The sequence below is a fragment of the Medicago sativa genome, chromosome 2 (genome assembly GCF_051527215.1).
Source record: "Medicago sativa cultivar Bolivia chromosome 2, Bolivia_mono, whole genome shotgun sequence".
NCBI lineage: Eukaryota > Viridiplantae > Streptophyta > Magnoliopsida > Fabales > Fabaceae > Medicago > Medicago sativa.
Genome location: NC_140750.1, coordinates 79,085,171 through 79,105,330, shown reverse-complemented (window position 1 = coordinate 79,105,330; position 20,160 = coordinate 79,085,171). Strand labels below are relative to the sequence as shown.

The following is a 20,160-nucleotide window of genomic DNA, read 5'->3' as shown; positions in this document are numbered from 1 at the left end:
TTTAAAAAAAAAAAATCATTTTATCAAAAAAAATCTATTTTGACTCTAAAATAAAAAAGGGTTAATAGTGCTTTACCCCCTGTAATATAGGACATTTCCGGTTTCCCCCCTGTAAAATTTTCTTTTTGGATTCCGTCCTTGTAATTTGAAGTTTTTTGGTTTTGGACCTTCATGAATTTTGACTATACAAAATCGATGATGGGGTAAACCGAAATTTTCTCAAATTAACAGGAGGGTAAACCAAAATTTGCTCAAATTGCAGGGGGTAAACCGAAATTTCCTCGAATTATAGGGGGCAAAATTTTTCATGAAGGTCTAAAACCAAAAAATCTTCAAATTACAAGGACGGAATCCAAAAAAAATATTTTACAGGGGGAAAAATCGGAAATGACCTATATTACAGGGGGTAAAGCAGTATTAACCCAATAAAAAACTATTAGGATTAACTTTTCTCAAAATCTATTTTTTTTCAAACATAAGGAGGAAAGACATGAACTATTAAAAAATCATTTTATTTTTCAAAAAATGATTTTTTTGGATAATAAAACAAACGCAAATAGCTTCAGATATTTTTTCAAATTCTCTAAAAAAAACCTCTAGATTTTTCTAACATAAAATCTATTTTGTTGAAATCTAAAACAACCGCTCCCAAAGTGGATGTTTGATATCACACAAGACCCCGTTTGTTTCAAATATTATCAAAAAAATCATATATTGTATCAAATACGGCGTCAAGTGTTTTTCGAGTGTATTTTTTAAATACGTGTGAAGTGTAAAATATAAAAAGTATGAGATAGATAGAGATAACTATGTACTGTATCAATATTTTGATGTTTAAATAACACAACTATTACTGTATCAATATTTTGATGTTTAAATAACACAACTATTACGACAATCATATCCAACACATGTCAAGTTATGACACTTGTCTGAAATCCAATCTCCTATATAGAAAAAAAACCACTTTCACAAAACTAAAGACCAATTTTATTCCCAAAAAAAAAAGTAACACAAAAACAGTGGTCTCAAAGGAACTTGAAATAAAGGTTTAAATTTTTTATTGGGGGGGGGAGCGTCTAAAAACATTTTTCACTGGATGGACCAGTTTAAATGTTGAAACAAAAACACTATAGGCATTTACCAAATTAAGTGAAGCGAACAGTTTCACCGAGCATACCTGCCATCACAGAACCAAAAGAACAATGGTCATTTTCAGCGGCGAAGCTACCCATTATTTTACGAGGTGGCCAAATCTAAATAAATAAAATAAATATATTTTATGTGCTATTTTGACGATTTTTATTGTTAACAAAGCTCTATCTGTAGTTGTTTATGGGATCAAAAGTTTCAAAATAAGACATAAAACATCTATCAAACAAGTAAATATCTTTTGATTTTCCTATTTCTACTAGTTTTTGACAAATAAACTCATATGCGGTAGCTAAATATATTTTATTGGGGTAGCTAATAACAAAATAAGCTAAGTTGTTCAAATAAAAGAAAAATAAATGGGGTAGCCAAAGCTACTGCATAAGTATGCATAGCTTCGCCCCTGGTCATTTTACTTGCATAACTTATAGTTGGAAAATTTATTTACGAGTAGATAGGGTTGCTTATCTGCAGTACATTTTGCATAAATCTCTTCTGCAATCTTTAACATTGCATCATTTTCCTCCCCAAACTTTGAATATCTTTCTGTCTCCCTGACTGCTGCAGTAGCCAAAAATGACTTATTCTCCGCGTCAGCAAGTCTGCAGGCTAGAGTTTCGGAAGCTTCCTTTATGGCATCATCATATGCAAAATTATTAGATGACCCTGGCAGGTCCATTTCTTTTGGTGTAGGTGGTTTTGAGTCATCAGCTAACTTCACCCCCACTGAGGTGTCCTTTATCTTGTAACCATTTTGTACCTGCAGGTGATGACTGATTAGTTTAAGCTGTTGAGTCGCAGTTACAGTTTATAGTAAGTTCTTTTCTGTTTTGTTGTCTAGCAGTTACAATTAGATAGAAACACAATACTGATTCAATAAGAATTTAGTTCCATTTTACACACGTTCAATCTTTCTAGCATGGTATCAGTAGACAATTTGACCCTTCTCTATCCCCCTCTCCTTCCTCAAGCAACACGGACTCAAGAAAGCAAGCTTCACTCTTTCTTTTTCTGCTATTGGCCTAGTGGCCAAAACATACTCAAATAAACACAAACACGGGGAGGGGGAAGTTTGGTGACCCTGGACCGAACCTGGGATTCCAAATAAAATGTCCTCACAGTTAAACCACTTGACTGTAACAACAGGGGGCTTAAATATCCTGTTACAATTAATCCTAGAGCAATTTTTTTCCCTCCAAACCATTAGAAGTAACAGAGTAAAAAGAAAACATAGAACATACAACATTGAGGCAAGCAAAATGAAGCATTTTTGGTAAGACAAAATATCTTTCCAACAGACGCATGTCTAACATGAAAATCGCCGGAAAAAATCAGTGAGAAATAGCTATAGTATCGACACAAAACTATAAGATGTCTATAATCCCACATCTAACAAGTATGAAGTCAACAAGGTAACATGATAAGGATAACGAATAAAAAGGATCCAGAAAGAAATTATGGAGTAGCAGGACAATAATTTCTTCAGCAATGGGGATCACTAATATAGGGATCATATAATATCAATATAAAGGAAAGGCTTCAAGGCTTAAATAAGAAAAACAAAATGCTATAACATACAATTTTTAAAAGAAAGTGACAGAAAATGAGGAAAACTTATAAAAGAGTAGCCTATGTGACAGAAATTCAAAAAATCATGTAAAACGCATTGATTAACCGACTTTGGAATACAGTGGATCTCTATTTATAAAGACTAAGCCAAGAGTAAACTGACTTAACTCTCAACTAAGTGCATCTGAATCTAACAACCAAACAGAAATAAGTAACTAACTAATCATATGTAAATGCTTCTAAAGTCACAAACACTAAGCACACACTATAAAGGAGTATAAGGCAACATACAGAGAATATAATACTCTTAACACAAACATTTCTTTAAAGCATTACAGAGGACTAATTTACCTTTTCAAGTTTCCCTTGACTGACAAGCCTTCTTAACTTTGCACCTAGTGTCCTTCTGAAATTTTGACTTTGAGGCAAGTTGTGCTTTTGCTGCAGGATTATGAGTCGTTATTCCTCAAAAAGTATAAAACAAAAACATACTAGAAATAGAAAATATCCCGCATTTAAAAGATCAAAAAGCACGATAGATGGTGCGAAGTAAGCTACATTTCTGGCCCAAGTCCCCAACTCCCATAAAAAGGAATCCACCCGAACACAAAAGCAAGGAAATTGCAACACAATCTCAAATTTTATTTGGACAAAATATGCAATTTTTACATGTGGCAAAAATCCTTGAGTTGATGAATTGATTTTAAACTCTCCGGTGTAAAAATAAATGGCAAAGCGACTGATATTGAACTGGTGGTACAGATATTGCTACAATAATACGCAATAAAAAATAGCTTCAGATAACATTTTCAGCCCTCTATAGATACCCATTTTTTATTTTAGTCCCTCTGATACATTATAGGTTGAGGTCCCGAGGAAGTTAAAGGTAGTTAGTCGGGGATCTTCTTGAGATGGTTGGGAGAAATAAGTGTTGCCAAATAAGAAGGAAGGAGAGAGTTTGGGCAATTGGGAGGTTCGTTGTAGAACCTCACAGTACTGCAATTCCAATTCGTATCAATTTGTTGCCACAATCGCCTTTCAAAAAAAAAAAAAAATGTTGCCACAATCAAATGCATACTGTACCCAAATGATTGACGTTACATATTACACAAATGTCAATGAATACTTCAAAATACCTTTCCACCAAAAGGAAAACACTTTTGATGTTTTGAACGTAAAATAATAAAATATAGACAGCATAATCATCACAGCAAGTCAAGCATTTGGGAGTCATAAAACCTAATTGGACAGCCGCAATTCAATCTAAGATCTTTGAGCACAATTCAATTAATAAAATTTATGTTACATGATCTAAGAACAAAGTCATTCAACTAATCCACTAAATAGTGATCATAAGTAGTCAAATATAGAAAAACAATACCCCCATGAAAGTCACCTCACCTCAATGAAGCTAATAATAGCATTTAAGTCAGAACCATTGGGATCCTTGATTGTTGATAGAGCTTCAAAAACCAATGAATTGTACCTGATAAAAATAAAAAGTACAAAGAAGCCCTCATAATATGTTCTTAATTGACAGGATATAACAAAAATAAGATATATCATGGTCTAAAGTCTGTACATTATTTACAAATTACAACATATAACACTTCATGATACTCAGCTAGATGTAAGCGATCTAAAACATGTTTGCAGTGAATAGTTATTAAACATGTTTTACTGAAACACAGAACCATGTTAAAATCAGAACACTTTCACAAATATAATAGTAGTTCCTAAACCCTAAGCCCTTCATCTTTAAAAAAACACAGAAGTATCTTCAATCTTCACCCACCTATTTGCCACTTTCTATGAATTAAATGGAGAATTGGCACGTACCAATTCAGGGTTCAAGCTGGGTAGCAAATTGTTTTATTGTGGATTTCATGATTCAAGATTGTCACTCCACTCCATTTGCCAGGAATTCCGGGGTTTTAGAGAAACCCCCCATCTATTGTTAATTTGTCTCGAGTATGGGATATAATTGTATCATGGCATTTCTTTGGCATATGAATTCTTCAAAAAGAAAATCCCTTGGTGAAGAGTAATTTTTCAAATGAGATGGAGGGGGTTTTCAATTTGGATTCCATGTACTCATGCAATCGTGCAGTCGCTGATTCAAACCATCTGATTAAGATCATAAGGCTCACATTCTTATTATACATTTTGGACTCAAAGTTAACAAAGTGGGTCTTCCAATCTTGATCCAACAATCAAAATCGGATGACAACATCAACTGCATGATTTTTTCACAATAGGAAGCACGAATCACATGTTGGTGTTTGTGCAATAAATATACAATCCTTTCAGAGGAAAAAGGGGACATGCACCAACCCCATTCATAATTCAGTATTTTGTAGTTACTTTTAAAACATGATTACAAAATCAGCTTGTGTGGCAATAATAATAGGATGAGTTCTCATTAGATGTTGGGGCAAAAGTAAGTTCAGCGAACAATGCATTCCTATCAAACTCGTACTTTTATCCAGTACCAAATCAAAGAGTAAATCACCAATTCACCCAATGAAATTGAAGAGGCCGAACATTTACACCCCTAAAATTTGCAATTAGGCAAAAGACCCTGGTTTTGAATTTTTGCAAATAACTTGATCTTTCTGCTAACTTGTATCCAATTTACTCTCAAATTGGTCCCTAAATCATATAACTTACCATCAAATTAGTCTCTGAAGTCTGAATTATATCACTTACTAGCATATTAATCCCTAAATTATATTACTTACTGTCAAACTAGTCCTTACAAGTCAACAGAAAGATCATGTTGCTCGATGTCATCGTCTTTTTTGCTCTATTCGTAAATTTCAAGGTGTAAACAAACAAATCAAGGGGCAAATTGGTAATCCACTCCAAATCAAACAACCACACACAATTTGCGCACAAATCAAATACTCAATTCACAAAATTACATAAAGAAAGGGGAAAAGGATTATACTGAGGGTAAATCTTGGCAGCATTGTCATCATTCTGAGAAGGCTGGCTAGTAGGAGTCCGAATCGGAGTCTGAGCTTGAGGTGTAGCAGCAACATTGACCGGAGCAACAGCAGCAGCAGCAGGAGTACCAGCAGAAGCAGCAGGAGTACCAGGAGCAGGAGACGGAGAAGGAGTAGCATTGCTTGGAGCAGGAGAAGACCCAGATGGTTTACCCTTGGGAGTTTTAGGGTTTTGACCAGGAAAAACATTCAAATTCCGCCATTTATCCTGAACAAAAAATCAATCACAAACATGATAAACAAAATTGAATTAATTTCAGAGTTAATTTCACAAAAACATAAACTGGACACAAAAATCATTGATAAACATGATGAACAGAAATTGAATCAATTTCAAATTGAATTTCACAAAAACATAAACCCTAACCCTGATTAAGGAAGACAAAACGAACCTTGAGATCAATATTGGAACGGCTAGCGAGTTTTTGACTGAATTGAGGGTCTTTGAGAATGTGCTTCCATTTTCCAGCACCATATTTCTGAACACCTTGATGCAGAGCTTCTTCTTCTTCAGCTGTCCACTTCTGCTTCTGATTTCCCATCTCTCTTCTCTTTCTGAGCACGATCAGCAACGAATGCGTTATTCTCTTTCAGTTTCGATTCACCGAGTAATAATAGACTAGTCAAGAAAAACTCTTACCCTTTCCACGTTTTGGTATTTATACCTAGGAACCTACACTAACACTAAACACTTACACTAGACATGACACAGACACGCACACATCAATACGATAATAATTTGAAAAAATAACTTAATTATATGTGTTACTGTCGGACACGATACTTATCCGACATTAGAACATGTCTAATTTGAGGAGTATTTGTACTTTTATAATTGTATATGTGTTTTTTCTTTTTTGTGAGATAGTATTTGTGTATTGCAGGGATTAATTTTAGTCGCAGAGACTAATTCTTAAGTTGTAATAGGTGGCAAAACTCTATCTCAATCTAACATTCTATTTTTTCTTTGTTATTTCTTTCTGACAATAAATAGTTAAAGATATTATCGATAAAAGAATAAAAATGTTGCATTGAACCTTGAAGAAAAGATAAACAGGAACAATTATTTTATTTTTTTTGTAAAAATGACTATTACAAGAACAAACTTATTTGGTTATTTGTTCATAAGACTTGGTTGAACTAACATTGTTAATGAGACATCAATAACCCTAACTCATTAATCTTTTATTCCATAAGCATCGATTCCAAGACCTTGAACTCGATACATCACAGGCAAGGTACCCACCACAAATTTAACATATTAGGATAGATACCTTCATCAGAATTTGAACTTGAGACTTTGTAGTTGTGTATGTGAGTTTTATATATTGTTTGTCACTTTGTCTACATACTAAAAGAAAAGCAAAACTTTAACCACAAATAATTAGTGTTTTTCCTGCAATTATGCTCCATTATCGTGTAACACCTTGTAGAGTAGCATTGGCTAGAGCTAGAGCAGGAACAACATGAGACAAAGCAACATTGACCGAAGAAGCAGCATGATAAGGAACAAATGATTTGTCCTTAGAAGTTAAATTCTGCCATTTATCCTGGTAAACAATCAATTATAACCAATAATGATAGACACAATTGATTTAATTAATTTCAAATTTCACAAGAACAAAACCCTAACCCTAATATTAATTAGAGAAGTAGAGAATAAACAACCTTGAGATCAGTGTTGGAACGACTAGCGAGTATTTGACCGAGCTCAGGGTCTTTCAAAATATCTGCCCACTTTCCGACGCCGTATTTCTTGACACCTTTTTCTAACGCTTCTTCTGTTTCAGATGTCCACTTTTGATTTCCCATCTCTTCAAAGTACTACTTTGTTGCTTACAGTGCTGATTAGGAACAACAATGAATACGTTCGTTATTTTGTTTGTTCAATTTCAATTTGGATTCAATAGGTATGTACAATTGCTAGTAGTGGTCAAGTACAAAGCTTAACCCTATTTCTTTGTCACATTTTTTTATTTGAATAAATTACATTATCTTTTCATAAGATAAACTTGAATTACACTCACCTCCTCTCTTATGTTAAAATATGCATTCTCCTCTATTGAGTAGTAAAAATCGAAAGTAAATTATACGCCTATCCCTCAAGGGATACTTGAATTACACTCTTATCTCTTAAAAAATTAAACATGTACTATACTTTAATTCATTTTAACATAAATAAATATGTTTGCGATATCTACAAACACTGAGCCACGATTTAAGAAAAAATAATCCATTTCTTTATAATTTTCAATGTCAATGATAATTAAATTTAAAATTTTATTATTAAGTTAATGATTTATAATACAAAATTCATTTTTAAATAGTCGTATTTTTATTAGCTTTAGTAATTTTTCAAAATTTTATCTTGTATTGATTTGTGTTTTATAATAGAGTTTAAAATTATAAGTTAATGATATTATGAATCAAAAACAAATAAATTATGCATTAGAATTTTGATTATATTAAAATGGACTTGCAATATTGTTTTTCTTCGAATTTTGTGTGTTGCGTATTCATCGCCAAACTGTTAGAAATAATATATTTTTTAAAATGAATTGAAGAAAGGAGAAATTTTTATTCATTTAGGTGACACTAATGACAATTTAACAATTGTCCTCAAAGGGATTCGAAATCACTACTTTGACATTACAATGCCAAGCTTTTGCCACTCAGCTAGTACCAAGTGTTAAAAAAACTTAAGAGAGTGTACATTGTAAATTTCAGCATAAAAGGGAAGAGAAATACAATTAAAGCATCTCTCTGACGAATGTAATTATTTTCTAATATGTTTTGGATAAGAGGGAGTGAGAGTGTACATTATGATATAATATGGAAGTGTAATGTAATTTACGGATCTTTTAATATGGAAGTGTAATGTAATTTACGGATCTTTTAAAAGAGGAGATTGCAGTTTACTCTTTTTATTTGTACGGTTCGATTTATTGAATATTTTATTTTTTTTATGATTTTATTATTGATTTGTACGACATTTTCTTTTGGCAAAGATAACAATACTATTGTTATATCTGTTATTTTAAATTATCGTTTTAAATTTTTTACAAATATCGAAACAATTTTACATGAAGCATTGGTTGCCCATTGAAGATGAACAATAAATCGGTCCTAGCGATAAATGATTATGGTTCCTTGAACAATGGCTAAGGGTTTGATCACCGACTCTTATACGTAAAAAAAAAAAAAAAAAGTTGCCCATTAAAAAATTGTGGGTAGTTTATTTTTTTCGCGTCAAGTAGCCATAGTGCCTAGAAATTCACCTCGATGAATAAATGGGATGCCCGAGGTTCGAACCCGACCTCAGCATATATTACGTAATGTCCTCACCAACTGAGCTAAGCTCATAAGGGCTATGGGTAATTTACTTAACCCCGATGAAAAATTCAGCATGGGAGGTTCTTATGATGTTATAAACATGCTTTCAAAATTAGGAAACGGAATTTGACTTATGAGTATATGCTTACTCAGAACAAAATTACAATTTTACACGTTTTCGTTGAAAAATAAAATAAATTGGACGTAGTCAGAATGTTATGAAACTTTACAAAGTCATATTTTAACGTTCTAAACATGTGTGTAATAAATCATGAAAACATGCAACCTTTATGTCACTTTTCTAGAGTTTATATTATATCTACTTAAAAAAATACGAGGTCAAAAATAGAAAAAATATCAAATTGCAAGGATATAATCTATATTTTTACATATAGTCATTTTTTTTTCCAGGTTTTATGGGATTCAATTTAGCAATTAACCCTTTAACTCTAAGTGGATCTCTTGGATGATGATGTGCATCACTTCTGTGGAATATCACGTTTTGTTCAACGGAACCGAATTGGGCCGATTACTCCATAACGAGGACTCCGTCAAGGTTGTCCTCTTTCTCCCTACCTTTATATTTTATGTGCTGAAGGTCTATCCTCTATCATCAAAAAATACAAATTAAGAGGTAAACTCCACGGTACCTGTGTTTGCCGAAGTGCCCCACCGATCAACCACCTCCTATTTGCGGATGATAGTTTTCTCTTTTGTAAGGAAACTACTCATGAAGCACAAAGTTTAAAAGAAATTCTTTCCAACTATGAACTTGCATCGGGTCAAGCTATCAACTACGGCAAATCAGCCATTGCTTTCAGTGCTAACACTCCACTTGATGTTGTTACCGCAATCTCATCTTTCCTCGGTGTCACTAATACAATTGGTTCTGGGAAATACCTCGGCCTCCCCTCTATGGAAGGACACAGTAAGAAAGCCATCTTCTCTTACTTGAAGGATCGTATCTGGAAAAAATCTCGCTCTTGGAGTGCTCGTTCTCTCTCCCGAGCCGGCAAGGAAGTTTTGATCAAATTTGTAGCTCAGGCAATTCCATCGTACTGCATGGGTGCATTCCTTCTCCCTACCTCTCTTTGTGAGGAAATTGAACGGATCATGAATTCTTTCTACTGGGGTTCTAATAAGAATGGTCGTCGTGGAATCAACTGGATGCGGTGGGACAAACTAACTCTACACAAAAATCATGGAGGCCTAGGCTTTCGTAATATGGAAGCTTTCAACCTATCTATGTTAGGTAGGCAAAGTTGGAAACTCTTGTCTGACTCTTCTTCACTTCTTACTCGTGTTCTCAAAGCCAAATATTACCCGCGAAGGGATTTCTTGGAGGCCCCTATTGGCCATAATCCAAGCTATACTTGGAGAAGTCTTTGGAGTACCCAACACTTGCTTACATTGGGTCATAGATGGAAGAATTGTGATGGTACCAAAATTAATGTGTGGAACATGCCGTGGGTGCGCAACCTCCCATCCTTCAAACCATCAACTACCCCTCCGCCTTTTTATGAGGACCTAACAGTTAGTCATTTGATGAACCCGAGTTCCCTATCATGGGACCATACTATTGCGCGATTACTTTTCACTCACACAGATGCTAACGCCATCCTTGCCACACCTTTATACTCTCGGCCTGCAGATGACTCTCGTATATAGAGGGCGACAACTGATGGTTTCTATACGGTTAAATCCGCATACAGAATTTGCATTGATCTCATCCATGCTTCTGAGCCTCTAAATAGTTCTCATTGGAAGCTCCTTTGGAATATCAAAGTACCACCTCAAGTCCGTGGTTTTCTTTGGCGAACAACTCATCAATGCTTGCCAACAAGGGTTAACCTTTCCACCCGTGGCATTCCGTGCACCGAATCATGTGTCTCTTGTGATCTCTTGGCAGAATCTCATATGCACATCTTCTTTATTTTCTCCAAAGCCATTGAGTGTTGGGACCGTCTAGGCATTGGCAACATTGTTCGTGAGTTGCTCACTAGGGCGAGTAATTTCTCGACTATGATGTTTGAGTTATTCACCAGGTTGAAGGAACAAGACAGACTCTTAGTTGCCATGACTCTCTGGAGCCTATGGAAGAGTCGTAATGCTAAGCTTTGGGAAGCTACAGACACTACACCACCCTCTATTGTTACACGAGCTCATGATGTGCTACACGAATGGAGTTGCATGCAAAGAGCTAAACATCCGGTGCGCCCCCAAGATCAGCACCCAATTTGGACTAAACCGGCATTGGGACACATCAAATGCAATGTCGATGCTGCCATCTTCAATAATAACACAACAATGGCTTATGGACTGTGTTTTAGAGACTCATCAGGAGCACTATTAATGGGAAAATCTGAATACTTGCACTTATATGTATCTGTCCTGGAAGCTGAATCTCTTGGTCTTCCCCACTCTCTAAAAATGGCAATATCGAACCACCTGCACTACGTAACATTTGAAACGGATAGCAAGAGTTTGGCGGATGCTCTTAAAGTTCACAATGTCCCTCTCAATGAATTTGGTGATTTAGTAACCGAAATTAAGAGCTTATTAAGTGGTAATCCCGATTATGTAGTGTCGTTTGTTAGGAGACAAACAAATAGAGTAGCTCATAGTATTGCTAGAGCTGCCTTATCCCACCCTAGCCCCATATTTTTCATGAGGTACCTCATACTTTGTACCCCTTGATTATTAATGATATACAATAAATTTGCTTTTGTTCCAATTTTTTTTTTTTAGCAATTAACCCAATGTTTTTAAGAAAAACAACATAATTTTTTTCCCACTTTATATTTGTACAACAAAATCTTTATAATCGAATCAGACCATCTTTGACTGTGGACTACGAGATTGCACTCTTTCTTGAGCAACTCGATGTTCTATTTGTTTAAAGGCAGTGAAGTAAGGTCATCATTTTGGTCATTACCATATTTATTTATCGCAATCAAAGGGAAAACCTCTCAAAACCATGAGGCAACCTTGACTACACCTGAAAAGAAATTTCAAAGGGAAAACCTCTCAAAACCATGAGGCAACCTTGACTACACCTGAAAAGAAATTATTTTTAATTTAATGTATTTTTTCTATAAAAAAGTTGGTAGAATTTTTATTTTCATATCGGTTTTTATCCTCAATTTTGCATACATTAAAATTTTTGTCTCTCCATTTCTAAAATTGAACTTTGATTCCTAGAGAATTTTGTTGGTGCCTGACACCCTTTATCCTGATTTTTTTTAAGGATCCTAAAAATGTGTTAAACACCCACAAACGTAGAAAACATCACATAATAAATTTGTGGTGTAACATAAATCAACTTATGGGATAATTATCTAAATCAAAGAGCATAACCTCAAATAGTTTACCACATTGTACAAATGTGACTCGAATATAAACCAAAATTCAGTAGCATGAGTGATAAGGTGGTCCTAGAATCGAACAAAAAAAATACTACATAAAATATCCTCACAACCAAACCAAATCTTTTGCTAACTAAACCAAACAATTGACTAAGTGGTTTAATAGACTACGTCAACTGATAAATTGTTCGAGAGAATTCGAGTTTGTTTTTTAGATGAAATCATTTTTGGTCATACCATACTTAGGGGTGTTCAAATCCAAACCGATCCAAAATAAAACCGCAAACCGATCCAAAAAAACCGAAAACCGCAAAAAACCGAATATATTTGGATGCGTTTGGATGTTGTTTTGTAAAAACCGCTAAAATCGGATCGGATTTCGGATAACTTTTTTAAAACCGAACCAAACTGAACCGAACCGCAAAAATAAATATTAATACTTATTTATTCTTTTATTAGTATTATAGATTGCATTATTATGTTGTTTGTTAAATTTTAATCTTATACATTGCACTAATTTAATCTATATTATTATTATTATTACTTCATATGTTTCAAAAATAATTGATAATTTTCATACTATAATTTTATTTTTTTAATATATTTTGCATCAAACCTATTATTTTACCGTGTTTGTGTAATATTAATATTAATAAAAAAATTATATTCTTCAAAAAAGAGTAAATAAAAAAATATATTTTGCATTTTGGACATCCAAAAACCGATCCAAATTAAACCGCATATATTTGGATCGGTTCGGTTCGGATTTTTTTAGAATACTCATCCAAACCGAACCGAACCGCATGTGATTTTTATTTTGGATCGGTTGACATTTTGCCTCAAAACCGATCCAAACCGCACCGCGAACACCCCTAACCATACTTATCTCACAGCCAAACACCAAATTATCAATGTCATTTTTTGTTGAGAACTGGATGATTAACACAAAAACAAAAAGCCTTTGTTAACTATAATAGATTCTTCTTCTTTCTAATCGATTAATTTTATTTAATATGGAAAAATGACCCAAGAGTAACCAAAAACAAAAAGAAAAATGACCAAGAAGCACATTAACATTAACGCAAGTAACAACCATGAAGACTTTTCGAAATTGATCATTCTTTGCAATTCTAAGCTCATAGTCCGGATAATTAGCGATAAATCGCATAATGGCCCTTCTTCCAACAAGGATTAACTTGAGAAAGAACAAAATTAATAACCATAGGAATACTCATCACCTTAACTAAGAATTGTCAAACCTTTGATGTGAACAACAACAAAACCTTGCACCTCCATCAAACATGTCACTTCCAAAGGACCAGACTCTCTTTCGAGCACCATAAAAGTTCAATGAGCCTTATGGTATTGCCCAAATGTAATGAGAACTGTTGTAGAAGAAGAGATCCACCGGACTGGTCGGATTACCTACATTTAGACCAATTATTTGAAATTTCAATCATTTTCCTGATTGCCTTATAGTTATTTGATGTCTGCCACTACAAGGTAGGATTAAAGTCGGCTCACTAAATTAAGAGGCCTAAAACAAACACTGAAATGCGACCTTAATTGTTAAAAAAGTAAAATCATATTTTACTCTAACCTTTTTTTAGAGCACAATAAAAAAAACAGTAGAGCGTTGTTTTTTTTATTAAAAGATAGAGCCAACCGCCTACAAAACATTTAAATAAATAAATTTATTTTGATTGAATAAACAAAATAAACTAAACATAGAAATTTATTTTGATTGAATAAACAAAATAAACTAAACATAAAAAATACCATACACCATCGAACCAAACCAAGGACCTAACCATGTTCTACCGCAAACATTGCCAATCGAGCTAGTTAACCATTCTGTTAGATCTTAATCCGAAGTCTATAAATAGACAAACACGTATTTTTGGAGGCCTAATGGAATTTTTTTAGAAAATATTTTGTTGAGGGGCTAATGCAAAATGTTACATAATTCGTTAATTATGGTTCCCATGCAGTTAGCAGGGTTATTGCAATATATAAGCAAGAGCTGAGGTTTGAACTTTGAATTCTCTATTTATTCACGTTAGAGGTAAAATTCTAGGCACTAAACTACTTAGCCAAAACAAAATCATTTATTAACTTATAGTAAGTAGGTCATTACTCCCTTCATCCCAAATTATATGTCGCTTTGAGAAAATTTTTGTCTCAAATTATAAGTCGTTTTACAATACCAATGCTTCATAATGTTAGCTATTTTTTTTTGTACAAGTTACTTTTTCTATCACGCCCTTAACTAACTCATTCTTTTTTGTACAAGTTATTTTTTCTATTATGCCCTTAATTATTTATTACTCCTTCTTCTTGCTATTTTTTAAATCATCTTTTCGATACCATTAATGAAGGATATATATTTTTTATATTACTTATATTTTCTCTTTTGCATACACATTTGATTATATTTCTTGATCTGTGTGAAATGGTAAAAACAATTTATAATTTATGACAAATGGAGTACCAGTATTAATTTACTAAATTTAATAACGATTAACGAGTCATGTTAATCTCTACCCTAAAGGGACATGTTAAGTGTACCACCCACAAATGTTAATTATGTACCAAAATCAACAATTCTTAACTCATTAAAAAATAAAATACACAATTTTCAATATGAAATTTCTATCTTTAATGTATTAACAAGGGAGATAATGTCGCATGTTAGCATTTCTCTTTTTAGTAAAAAGAAAACGTTAGCATTTCTCTATACTCCATCTCAAATTAGATGTCTCATTTGAGTTTTACATGTTGATAATTTTAATGATAAAATAAGTGTCATTTAGTAAAACACCTTTGCTAGTTATAGTTAGTCGAGTAATTGTATACGATAAAAATGTAATAAATAATAGTATGTTAGTGGAAAATAATAATAAATGATGTTGTATTAATATTAGAGAAATGTTAACATGTGAAGGAAACCCAATGCGAAAATTATGTCTTGAAAATTGTGTCAATTTATTTTTCTAAAAATAAAAAATATTTTTTTATCAATAAATATGTTCTATTTGTCCCTTTTATAATTAAATACGTTATATTTCTCTAATACATTCTATTTGTATAATAAATGTTGTGTTGATATTAGAGAATCCTTATTTCTCCCTCTTATTGAACGAACAAGTCTTACAATTGAAATCATGAATGTGAGTGTTGGGGTGGTCGTGGTGCGGTTTGGTTTGATTTTGAGCATAAAAGTCATCCTAACCACGAGATAAAAAAAGTATGCGTTCGGTTAACTTTTAAAAAGTCATCCGAACTAAACCAAACTAATACGGCGGCTTGGATTGGTTCGGTTGGTACGGTTTTTTCTTCTTCGAGATAATACAATTTTTTCTAACATTAAAATCAAGTTAAAAAGGTAAAACACAACGTATTTCTTGCAAGGTTTCCAACGTGTTTTATATTTCATCTAACATTACAATTTTATTTTCAGCCAACAACATAGACCAAATTAAAAACATGGATAAAAAGTAATCATATTTTGTAAGATATGTAAAAGACTAAGATTTTATCATTCTATAAAAGTTCAAGTAGCACATAAATACATTTTTTAAATAAAAAACAAAGAAAACACTTAACATGAGAAAAATATGTCATTTTATAAAAATTTCCATTGAGTTTCTAGGTCACAAATGTTTAATTAGTATTTTTCTTATGTGGTTTAATTTGGTTTGGTTCGGTTGGTAAAATAAAAACCGCAAGCCGAACCAAACCATGCGATTGAGTAATTTTTTTATCTAAATACATTCAAACCAAATGCAATTTTTTACAATTTTAGATTGAGCTTGTTTGATTTGCAGTTTTTCTATTAGAATGATTCGGTTTTCAACATCCCTACGTGAGTGTAATAACTCATAGTGTGTATGTCCAAAATTGTCCATGCATGCGGTGCTTATGAGTTATGGCACTTTGCGCTCGTTGTCTTTCTTGCATGGACTTCGTTAGACACCTCACACACTCACACTCAGATGTGGAGCTCTCTACCTGTGTCTCTAAATTGACACTATGACCTTCATATAAAATTATATGAATGTACCTAAAATAAAACAAAGCTTACCTTTATCATATTAATTAATCAGTGCTCACTTTTTTTTATTTATATATTTTCATATTATTACTTTTTTTGACGCAAAACATATGCATATAATTATTTTTTGAAAAAAATATTCATATTATAATTTAGTCACTTAATTATAAAAATATAATTCTCGTGAGCTTATCTCAGTTGGTAATAATAATGTATATTATATGTAGCGGTTTTGATCCGAACCCTGGTCACACCATTTCTCCACATTTTAAAATCTGTGAGCAACCACTGAGTTACTTGACAAAAAAAACTTCGGTATGGGTTGTCGGTGCGTGGACATTATGATGCCGGTGAGTTGACACCTGTGTATTGATCTTGCCAAGTGCCTCTAATTTTTATTTTTTATTTTTTAAATAGTGCATACAGTTAAACTAGGGGTGTTCGCGGTGCGGTTTGGATCGGTTTTGAGGCAAAATGTCAACCGATCCAAAATAAAAATCACATGCGGTTCGGTTCGGTTTGGATGAGTATTCTAAAAAAATCCGAACCGAACCGATCCAAATATATGCGGTTTAATTTGGATCGGTTTTTGGATGTCCAAAATGCAAAATATATTTTTTTATTTACTCTTTTTTGAAGAATATAATTTTTTTATTAATATTAATATTACACAAACACGGTAAAATAATAGGTTTGATGCAAAATATATTAAAAAAATAAAATTATAGCATGAAAATTATCAATTATTTTTGAAACATATGAAGTAATAATAATAATAATATAGATTAAATTAGTGCAATGTATAAGATTAAAATTTAACAAACAACATAATAATGCAATCTCACTACTAAAAAAACAGTGATTTCGGACGGAATTTTCGGACGGATACGATTTTGTCTGAATTTTTCGGACGGATTTGGGACGGTTTTAACGGAGCGGAATTTTCGTCCCAAATCCGTCCCAAAATCGTGTGAAAATTTTATGACGTATTCAAACAGGGTTTTTTCCCACGAATTTCGTACGAATTTCCTTAAAAAACAAATCCGTCCCAAAACCGTGTGAAACATTGAGACGGATTTCAGACGGATTTGAGGGTTTTTATTTCATTTTTATTAATTTTGAAAATTTCATGTCCCCCTGCACTCATAAAATTTCCATCTCGTGTACTTCTCTCTCTCATAACCAATCTCACTCTCTCATAACCCTAAAATCAATTTCACAATCAATTTAGCAAGCTCTTCAATCAATTTCTTCCAAAAGCCAGTTTTAAGATTTCTCAAGCTCTTCAATCAACTTCTCAAGCTGTTCAAGTTTCGATTCTCTTCTCTTCAGATTTGAGGATTCTCAGTTTCAAGCTTTTCAAGGTATTATTATTCACTCTCTCTATTATAATATGTGTTCTCTTCAACAAATCAACCATGTTCCCATAAACTTGTACCTGATTCTTGGTTCAATTTATTGGGTTTATTTTGTTTTACTTATTAGGGTTTTTAGTGTGCTTAACCATCTGGACCTGGATTCACCTTTGTTGTTGAAATATATTGTGGGTTTTTGCTGTTCCAATTATGGGTTTTGTGTTTTTAGGTGTTGTGTTGCTTCGGTGGGTGGATTTTTTTTTCCCTTAGTATTGGTTTTAAGTGTTGTTTTGCTTAGGTGGGTGTTGCTTTGGTTTATATTGTTTGCTAAGATCCATACTCATGTTAAGATTGATTCCTATGTGTTTCTTGATTTTTGAAGTTTTAATCTTTCGGTGGTTTTTCGGTGATTTTTGAAGTTTTAACACGCACCGACTGTACTCACATGACACGATTATTACCAAATGACAATATTATAATTAAAATAATGTAAATAATTATTCCAATAACATCCTTGACACCACTATAAATAAACTCTTAGAGGCAACACATCAAAACATATAGTAAACTAGATCCAGTTAGCTAAGCATTTGGTTAATTAATTAGGAGAGTATGTGCTCTTGCTGGTAGCTTTCTGTTACTGCTGGTTTTCTGTTTTTTGGCATCAGTCTCGGTTGGTTGAGGTACTGTGTGGTGTGCTGCTGTGTTTTTTGCGGCTGTAGTAGTTCTGTTGTGGTACTGTCTGCGGTTCTGCTGTAGGTATAATCTGCTGGTGCTTCTGTGATGCTGCTATGTGCTTTTGGTACATGTTGGGTTTTCTGTTGTTGTTTATTGTTCCTGCCCTTGTTTATTGTTCAGCACTAACCATTACAGAAAATATATGCTTGATGTTTAAGGGACACACATGTGTTAACAAAACTAATCCCATATTCATAACTTAGTGCTGACTTGTTTAAGGGATTAGCACTAATCCCATATTCCGTTAACACTAAATCTAGCAATTTCACTTACACACTCATGAACCTAATACCATTACATAGTATTAATGAAGTATTTTTATTTAAGGGACTACTTAACCTTCAAATATATGCTTGACCTGTACACATTATTTTTTGAAACGGGGTCAGTTCACAGTAACTCACGGCTTAGATGTATAATTTCATAACGTAGTGCTGACCTGTTTAAAATCTAGCAATTTCATAACTTAGGTTCATTAATACCATTACAGGTCAACACTAGTCCCTTAAATAAAAAATAATGGGTATTCATAACTTGTGTTAACAAAAAATGCTTTGATGTTTTATGTTGATTTGATTTATATGAAAACTATTAGTATCATGTTGATTTGATTTACTGCTGCCATGAATCATGTATTAATCAATTGTGATGAGATTCAACCCTATATTGAGTAAGTACTTTCTAAAATAAAAATTTCTTCATTTCCTAACTGTGATAATTATAATTGAATTACATTATGTAACAATAGGATCTTTGTCGAGACACCTCGGATAACTCATCCTAATATGAGTGGTGAACATACTGATAATTGCATTGAAGAAAACTTTGCAGCATGGTTAAAAGAATATGTAAGTATATTTTGAATACTTTTCAGCATATTGATTACATATATATTATTTTTTACGCGTTCTTTTAGTAACACTCTTATTGTTGGATGATTTTTGAATAGGTTGACAATCCTTCAAATAATGTGCTAGATCCAAATATACATGCTTTAGCCATTTGTTTTTTAAGAATTGTAAAAACATGGCCTATTTACTTTATGCCATTTGTTTTTCTGGTGTGGTTTAATTGTTAGTGCTGGTCTAATTGCCTTGGTTTGTTGGGTTTGTTTTGCTTGGGAGATTTTGTGCGGCTACTGCCTTTTCAGTTGGTGCTGACTGCGGGTCCTGTGGTGCTGTGGACAACAACTGTTATGCTGTGACAGCAACTATGTTGCTGTGTTTTTGCTATGACAGCATCTGGTCCAGCAACTATTTTGTGGTTCTGGCACAGGTTGGGGTGGTTTTGTTTGGGTGTTCGGGTGTGAGGCAGGGATATGCTAGAACATTGAACACATATATGAATCTAGTTTGTATAATTTTGTTTTAGACAATGAACATTTGTTTACTCTTGAATTATTATTTATTTTTATTTGAATCTAGTATGTATTATTGAATATGAATTTTACGAATTGAATTTATCTCAAACTCAGTAAAATAAATTAATTTTGTTGCAATTCTGTACAAAAAAAAAAAACAAACTTATAATCTCTCCAGGAAAGCGTGGTAAATATTTTAAGGTTCCTTAATTTCGTCCGAAAATCG

At 33.1% G+C, this 20,160-nt stretch overlaps 1 protein-coding gene and 2 long non-coding RNA genes across 4 annotated transcripts; 1 reads left to right on the top strand and 2 right to left on the bottom strand.

Annotated features, from left to right (window-relative positions):
- Positions 1–798: 798 nt before the first annotated feature.
- Positions 799–6,363, bottom strand: LOC146951142 (telomere repeat-binding factor 5-like). The gene is made up of 6 exons (XM_085747112.1): positions 6,122–6,363; positions 5,672–5,937; positions 4,123–4,207; positions 3,073–3,162; positions 1,630–1,912; positions 799–1,180 (listed from the first exon to the last, which is right to left on the bottom strand). Exons 1-6 carry the CDS (start codon positions 6,269–6,271, stop codon positions 1,149–1,151), a joined length of 906 nt encoding a protein of 301 aa, XP_085603238.1. The 5' UTR covers positions 6,272–6,363; the 3' UTR covers positions 799–1,148.
- A 7,166-nt stretch (positions 6,364–13,529) lies between these two features.
- On the bottom strand, positions 13,530–14,097 carry LOC146951141 (uncharacterized). Its single transcript, XR_015025497.1, has 2 exons — positions 14,028–14,097; positions 13,530–13,852 (listed from the first exon to the last, which is right to left on the bottom strand). It is a non-coding gene; the product is annotated as an uncharacterized LOC146951141 (long non-coding RNA).
- Positions 14,098–17,328: 3,231 nt separating this feature from the next.
- On the top strand, positions 17,329–19,993 carry LOC146951140 (uncharacterized). Of its 2 annotated transcripts, XR_015027808.1 has the most exons (3): positions 17,329–17,845; positions 19,323–19,422; positions 19,524–19,993. It is a non-coding gene; the product is annotated as an uncharacterized LOC146951140 (long non-coding RNA). The 2 variants fall into 2 exon arrangements; XR_015027807.1 differs by lacking the exon at positions 17,329–17,845 and having other exon boundaries at positions 17,855–19,422.
- The last annotated feature ends 167 nt before the right edge of the window (positions 19,994–20,160 follow it).